Source organism: Theobroma cacao, chromosome 1 (assembly GCF_053813885.1).
Source record: "Theobroma cacao isolate CCN51 chromosome 1, ASM5381388v1, whole genome shotgun sequence".
Lineage (NCBI taxonomy): Eukaryota > Viridiplantae > Streptophyta > Magnoliopsida > Malvales > Malvaceae > Theobroma > Theobroma cacao.
This window is the reverse complement of record NC_142639.1, coordinates 13,717,916-13,725,954: the sequence shown is the minus strand read 5'-3', so window position 1 is coordinate 13,725,954 and position 8,039 is coordinate 13,717,916. Positions and strand designations below refer to the sequence as shown.

The window sequence follows — 8,039 nt, the reverse complement described above, 5'->3', positions numbered from 1 at the left end:
CAGCAGGCAACATGTGAAGTAATGCTATTTGCACTTGCAGCATTTAAAGTAGATTCTTGATAAGAGTTAAGCATGTATTATATGCCTTTTGCTCACGTTTGATGCTATCTGCTGACTTTGTAACGGCTAGAGAGCATGAAGAGAAAAGTACTACTAGCTCTATCCAATGGAAACTTGCCATGGTTGCAATTGCATGCATGAACGGGAAAACTAAAAGAGAAGAAACTATCATGTTTGTTATTAAATTGAAATTTCCCTTTTGACCATTCAGAATATGTCTTATTGTACAACTATAAATTTCCCAGCAGGGAGGCATTTCCCAATCTATCATTGGTTTTTTTGTATATGATAGTCAATTGATTTCACCCTCAAATATTTGAGGGAAAAAAATTACATATAATACGGTGCAAAATAAGGCAATTAACTGACTGAAAAGTGAAAAAGGAAGGAACATATACATGAAAGAAATCATTTGCCTCGTGAGGTTAACATCATATCATCTTCTCGAATTTATCAAGCGTCTTCAACCTTTGCATTGACCTAAGGAGCAGTGTGAAGAAAACTCCTGTATTTGGACAAATTAATTAAACCAACTTTTGTCAGCCATGGGGGTGATATCAACTTAATACTTCTACTGGTAAAGAACCAATATCGTGCTCTGAATGGAACACGTCACCTGCTCCGAGGAATGATCCGTTAGCAATAATTTGGCTGCCTTGACTGCCGAAGGTGACGCCTAGGTTTAGCAGGGTACCTCCTAGTACTGTGTACATTGTTGCCATTTGCAGTATTCTGGCCTTCCGTGCTGCTCTCTCAGACTGGTATGCAGTTTTGGATTGAACATTAACGTAAGTGAAAAGAATGAGAATCGCAAAGCATATATAGAGTACACTCAAGTTTTCTCAATTCCAAGCACAAACGGAATGTAATTTCCAAAATACAGAGTGCATTACCTCTAGCACCCGGACTCGGAGTTTCAAATCTCCTGATTCAAGTTGTTTTACGAATTCTTCTATTTGCTGAACTCTGTACGGCATAGACATGGTGTAGGACCTGGCCTGAAATATACACAGGTTCCAATATATAAAATGATGAATAAAATAAAATAAAATAAATATTTATATTTACTTCAAAGCAAGCCAACTTTCAAACTAATAGCAACTTAAGCAACTGAGGGAATTGGAGAAACATGGTAAAAGGTGCACTACATCATCAGCTTGTTTCCTTATCTGCTCCACTAGCTGTGTCCCAGTTTGCTGCCTTTGTCTAATATCTAATAGCTCCTGTAGGTTGCATCAAAGTATTAGAGCATAACTTTTTACTGAAATGAATTCGCCAGTGGATCACAAACTTCATTGAGAGAAAACTAAGTTAATGCACGAGAATGTAAAGAACCTGAGCATAAGGTGCAGCAATCTTTGCAAAGGAGAAATTTGGATCAAGTGTGTAGCCAATACCTGAAAGGGAACTATGATCTTGAGGACAGGGCAGGATGAAATAACATTCTTCATTTAACATCTTCAAGCAGTATAAGGTTTCTGCTTTCTTAATCTAAAATGAATTTTAATTTGCCTAGTGACTGAGTTCAAACATCATTATGGTGAATGAGATGCACCTTCGAGTGTGGAAAATGCCTTCAAAACAAAGGTGAATGTGGATGGGAACCGAAATGGTTGATCCTGAGCTATTGCAAACAAATCCTGCATAGAAGCATATTCAAAGAAGAACCTCATTTTACTAATATATCATGGAAGGGTTATTTGATAGAAGAAAACAAGGGTTTATATCAAGCTTTACTCCTTTGACAAATACTAACAGTTCTGAAGAATTAAATATTACAAATGCATCCACTTCAATTCTGGCATTTAAATTGACTTTCATGCTCCAAGCTTTAGTTTTTCCAAAATTCAGAGAACTGGTTACCGGTTATCAAATTAATCAAAATTCAAAATGGTCCTGTTGAAATTGACAAATTTTTTGGTCTAACTGGGAAAACAATGGCATGGATTCATAAGAAAACTGTTAGCAAGGAAGCTATCATTGACTATTCTTTTCTTTTGTTTCTCTTAATCTACTTAATTGACATAGCACTTCTCTAGCTTAGACGCTAAATGAGACTGTCCACTTTTGCACACCTCTCCAATTGCAGTCAAAGTAGTCTCCTGATCTGGCCTCTGGTCCAATAAATTGTCCAAGAAGAATTGCACAGATCTCCTCACCTAGCATAGCACATAACAAAATATAAGCATTAAGAGGGGTCAAATAGGTTTTTTATTAATCCATATATTTTCCTTGCAACCTTTTTGTATGTAGCGGGTGATGACCTACCGAGGACAAATCACCTGTGGGTTGAAGTGCCCCAAGATCTATGAGGCTCTGCATAACCTGCAGGGTTGTTTCCAGTCAGTTTTGGTGACAAAGAAAAGATGGCTCTTCCTAATACAGCATCTTCAGATGCACTACCTTAAGATAAGTTAGAGAATTTCAGTAGGAACTTAGTAAGGCTTAAAATTTAGTAACAACACAAATAAAAGCAGTGATGTCATTCAGACATATATAAACCATGAGTTTGGGAGGGATTGATCACAAGATGAGGGAAAGACCTAATATTTTTTATTCTATAAGTTGCATATATCCAATAATGGATGATGGTACTGTTGTTTCATTGCATCCGATTGCAATAAAAGAAATGAGCAAAGAATATAGTCTGTATCATTTCAACTTTATCTTTTTCCTACCTTGGAATGAATGTTTCAATGTCTTTGTACTATTGGCCCAGGATTTGCAATTTAAAATCCTGGCAATTAAATCTGAAGATTATTACATGGTTGCAATTTATTTGCACGATTGAGTCCACTGCTTATGCTAGTTTGATCTTAGAATGAAGATTTTAAAATTTTGTCTGCTATAAGATACAAGTGGGAAAAAGTTTGTTAAGTATGCAAAGATTCTTTTCTTTACTTCTTACTGTTTGTGATATAATATTCAATAATTTTCAGGGAAAACTTGGACTAGAAAAGGAAAAATGTCACATGAGATAGAAAGCAGACCTTTTTTGCATCTTTCTCATATACTGCATAGAAAAGTCCCAGCAATCTCTCACGAGTAAAAGATTTGATATCCCCCATCATGCCAAAATCATAATAGATGATTGCTTCATCCACATCAATAGCAAGATTTCCAGGATGGGGATCAGCATGAAAGAAGCCAGTTTTCAGTATCTGTAATTTACATGAAAATCCAGTGAATAGTTTGTTGGTTGTCATTATATTCAGTAGTCTGGAATAATAGTCAAGACAATCATTTGAGATAGGTCAACTTTACTTGCCTGAATCAAGTATGCTTCAACAGCACGTGATGAAATTCGAGAACGATTATATCCCCGAGAATCTAATGCAGCTAATTGGTCGATTTTAATGCCTGTTAAGGAAGTAACAATGCCATATCGACCATAACCAGAACGAACTAATTGCAACAATCTTTTAAAATTTTCAGCTGCATAATAATAGCTTCTGAAAGAAATCGAATGCATTAAATTAGATGGAAACCTGGTACATACTCCAAGGTCAACACCTTTGTAGCAGTGTAATCCCAAAACACCATCTGCAAAGGGAGAAAGCCCTCAAAGTAAGCATAACTGCAAACTACTTGCATGAACAAGATAAAAGACTTAAACGATGAGATCAGGATAAAAGAAAAAGCAGAATAAGCATTCGTATTTAGGAGCCTGATATCACGAAACATACAGGTACTCGGACCCACTTTATATTTCGAAAATCTCGGCGAAACCTATCAGCATTTTTCCCCTCATTTATGTAATCAATTTCTTGATACAAAATCCTGAGATCCCAAAAAAAAGGTAATTTGTCAGGGTCTCATATGTTCTTCTTACTTTACCTAAAGTTTTTATAACATAATAAATTTCATAAAAAGTAGTGCATAATACTTACGTGGAGCATTCTTCATATATACCAATCCAATCTCTTGTTAGACCACCAAAAGTTTCACTATTCTGAAAATACTCTGCAATTAGCTTTAGATTTCCTGCAGAAGGAGTAGAAATTAAAGAAGCTATTGAGTACCAGTAACATACACAAAGACCCATGCTGCTAATTTTTGAAGCACACAATTTAGCCAGAACCATTATTTCTGTAGAAAATACAATGCAATCACTTGGACAAACAATAGCCAGTTGACTGCATGAATAAAGCCTAAATCTGTGAAGGAAAAAGCTTGTTCATTGTACACGTACATAGCATAATACATATTAGATTGCCCTTCCTACTACTACCAGGCTCTAGTTTCCCGCTATCTATATGTTTCTTCGATAAATAGAAGACAAAAGAACAGATATATGCAAAACTGTCAAAGCAATTGCACCAGTGATTGCTTGCTAATATTCCTGTATGTGCAGTTTCCAGAGATGAACATGTTTCTGCAAACATCTTAAGAAAAACAAAATGAAAGTACTTGTAACTACCCAAAAGGCCAGGAAAAGAAAAGGGAAAAACATCATTGTTTTAGAATTTATAAGTAAGCAGACCTTTATTATGGTAAAGTGACAAAAAAAATGTATAGTACTTACGTAAATCAATGTCAAAAAGCTTCCTAAGCCCAGGCCTTTGAACCTTGACAACAACTTTCTCCCCATTATGCAGAATAGCGCGATGTACCTATACAAAGAATGCTTCAACTTCAGATCATAGAGAGGGTATCTCTGGCTAACATTGATTACTGTATTACCAAGACTAAATCAGATTATCTCTTCACAGCTATAACTTCACTATTCACCAAGAAGAAGCAATAGAACTATAAACTGATGTATGGAACAACTAGGATCTGCGCAGATTCTAAGAATTTTAAGACTTGAACATAAAAATTATTAAAAAATAAGATCGAAATAAACACCTGACCAAGGCTAGCTGCAGCAATGGGCTGGTCCTCAAATTCCTTAAATAGTACCTTGATGGGAGCTCCTAGTTCACTCTCAATGAAGCTTCTTGCTTTCTTTGGTGAGAATGCAGGGACTCTATCCTGGATAATGATACATGACAAACATAACATTTATAGGATAAAAATTAGAACTTGGAACTACAATTGTCTTATAAAGAGAACCATTTATGTATAGGATTGAATGTCAGCATTTGGAAGTATAATGCAATGACAGAAAGCTTTTCCAAATTAATAAAGATAAAGAAAGCAAGAGTACCTGCAATTTGGCAAGTTCATCCACAAACTCACGTGGAAATAGATCTGACCTGGTAGAAGATAATTGTCCAAGCTTAATAAAAGTAGGACCAAGTTGCAATACACGCTCTCGTAGCCATGAGGCAGTCTTTCTCCTCCTCTTTTTCTGCAGGAAATAAACAAAATCAATAAGAACCAAAAGCAACAAAATATATGTAACAGAAAATGATGGAGATTATGGATATTAGCCAATTAAGAACGAGAAGAAGGCAAAGAAAGCAGAACTGATGGCCAAAACACAGAAGACACAGGGCAAAGGTAACGTTCCCAAGGGTGCTGCCCCAAAGGGCCCTAAATTGGGAGGTGGGGGTGGAAAGCTAAGCTGCTAGATTGGTCTAAGGTGAAGGTAGAAAGTTGTATTCCTGAAGGCTTTGTGGTAATTTATCATCCCTGTTCAATTTTGATCTGATTATTTTGTTTCTAAATATTTAAGTGAATGGAAATATTTCAGTTGTTTCAAGGTTTTAAAGAAAAAGAACCCAAAATAAAGATTCTACTCCACAAGCTATAATCAGAGGGGTATGCTTCAACAGACTACAGCACTCACCTGCTTATCTTCTGTGAAGCCTCTCACATATGCCCATTTTGCATTGTCCAACAGAACACGGACTCGTAAAGAAAGAACAAAAGACCAAACATCTATAGTCCTTTGCAAGGTACTATAATTCTCATTGGCCCAACTGAAACTTTCATCTGAAGGCAGAACATTTAACTCCTCTAATGGTGGAAGTTCTGCAGACACTCTAGGTTTAGGCTTCTTAACCAGAGATGGACTATTATCTCTCCTAACTATGCTAGCACCATTTATAACCTGCTTTACACCATTCACCTTCTCCACTTTGCTAGTGGCTGGAGCTTTTCTTTTCACTACCTCACTAGCAGGCACCATTTTAATAGCTCGCCCATTGATTCCTACTTTTGGGGCTGATTCAGTTTGTTGCATATCCACTTGAAACCTGAATGATTTATCTGTCATAGGCAGATTATGTATTTGCCTCTCAAACTTCACAAACTGATTCGAAATTGAGCTTGAAAAACTCAGAGTTTCCATTGTTCTTCCTTGATTCATCAACTCACAATTGCGCAAATAACAACTGTGTGAAGCCAGGATTGCTGCCATGTAAGCAGCAGACACCTATAGATTTGATGGTAATTCAAAAAATGAGAAGTAGGAAACTAGCAAGAAGGATAATCAACTGAAGCACTATTAAATAATTGACCAAGTACAGCTTTTAAGCTAAACACAACAAATAACTTAGTAGGCACACAATCAATTCCAGCTGTACTGTATGAGAACCTTTTTTTTTTTTTTTTTGAATGAGCTTTTACAGCCAAATACAAAGCCTAATGACAAATAAGAATAAAGACACCTGAAACTCCATAATATTAATCAATATAGAAATAATTGATCCAACAGAACACCAAGACATATTTGAATTAGAAATCAAAAACAAGGTAACAAAGATTATTAATGAATGCAAACTTGCAGATGGCGAAAATAGTTGACCCGTAAACCAAAAAAAAAAAAAGAACTTTATTATGTGAATCAATTTTGGTAGAAACAATTAAGCCAACAAAATCCGAAACACAGTATTAGATTTAAACAACAAATAAACAGCAAAGAATAATACAATCTGTCTTTGGGTTTTCAAGGAAACACCCACCAGTGAAGAAGAAGATGTAGAGACCTTGAATTATTGACTACGAAGCAATGATATTTATTGGGTTTTCTGGAGAAAGAAGCAAAGTTTCTTAAAATGTTATGGCGGAAAAAGAAAGGAGAGGAGACACTGCGTAGAAAACAAAAGAAGGAGAAACAAGCAACATTGCCCGTTGAGCGAGAGAAGTAGAGTGTTGACGTGTCTTTCCTTTGTTTTCCAAATTCAAGGTGTTGAAAGGCAAGCGTTTTGGACTTGTTAAGAACGCTGGCTTTGATTTTTCTTTTAGTTTTCTTTTTCTGGTGTCTGAGGCTTTGTGTGTTTAAAGACAAAAAACAGAGCATAGTACCTAACGACTTCAACTTCAACCACCACCATTCAGTTGCTCGGTTCCTGTTGGTCTTGCACTTGCATTAAGTTGTTTTTTAGTTTTCCACAATCAAGGGCTGCGTACTATTAGTGTTTGGAAATGGGGTTTAGGGAAGGGTTAAATGTTTGGAAACAACACGACACTGGTTTGAAAATGACTTAAGATATAAAAACAGAGCAGCTGTGATTCACATGGCGGCATTAATTTTAATTTTTGTGGATGTGCTTCATGCTTTGGTGGGTACTTATTAAGCTATTGCAGTTCTTTAGCTTGAAGAAACAATTACAGAAGATGTTACCCACAAACTATTGACATTTGGTTATACATTATTTTTTCTTCAAATTTTGATGAGAATGATGTATTATGCATATACATATATAAATCTTTCATATATAGACTCCTAAGTAAAACAGAATAAAATACTAAAGTGGCTGCTTAATAATAATAATTATTATTATTATTTCTGTACTATTCGTGGGTCATGAATAATGACAAAAAAAAAAGTATGAGAATACAACATTATTGCCGAAAAAAAGGAAATAAAATGGAAAGTGGTGCATCGTGGCCAGCTCTCCGTCGTTGACTTTCCAATGTACGGAGGACCACACTACAAACTTCTCAAAACCTACTCAAAATATCCACCAATTATACCAATAAATGCATGTGATTAGTTTAACCGACATTGCCCAACTTTACACTTCGATTTCATTTAAAAGGTCAGAAAAAAAAAGAAAAAGAAATACATAAAAAATATATACAGGATT

At 35.7% G+C, this 8,039-nt stretch overlaps 1 protein-coding gene across 1 annotated transcript; it reads right to left on the bottom strand.

Annotated features, from left to right (window-relative positions):
* Positions 1-211: 211 nt before the first annotated feature.
* Positions 212-7,215, bottom strand: LOC18612492 (Protein kinase superfamily protein). The gene is made up of 18 exons (XM_007049313.3): positions 6,912-7,215; positions 5,795-6,382; positions 5,210-5,353; positions 4,909-5,034; positions 4,586-4,673; positions 3,951-4,044; positions 3,747-3,840; positions 3,549-3,603; positions 3,329-3,420; positions 3,051-3,221; positions 2,329-2,385; positions 2,136-2,219; positions 1,616-1,700; positions 1,396-1,457; positions 1,209-1,283; positions 954-1,058; positions 677-818; positions 212-565 (listed from the first exon to the last, which is right to left on the bottom strand). Exons 2-18 carry the CDS (start codon positions 6,365-6,367, stop codon positions 492-494), a joined length of 2,121 nt encoding a protein of 706 aa, XP_007049375.3. The 5' UTR covers positions 6,368-6,382; positions 6,912-7,215; the 3' UTR covers positions 212-491.
* Positions 7,216-8,039: the final 824 nt, after the last annotated feature.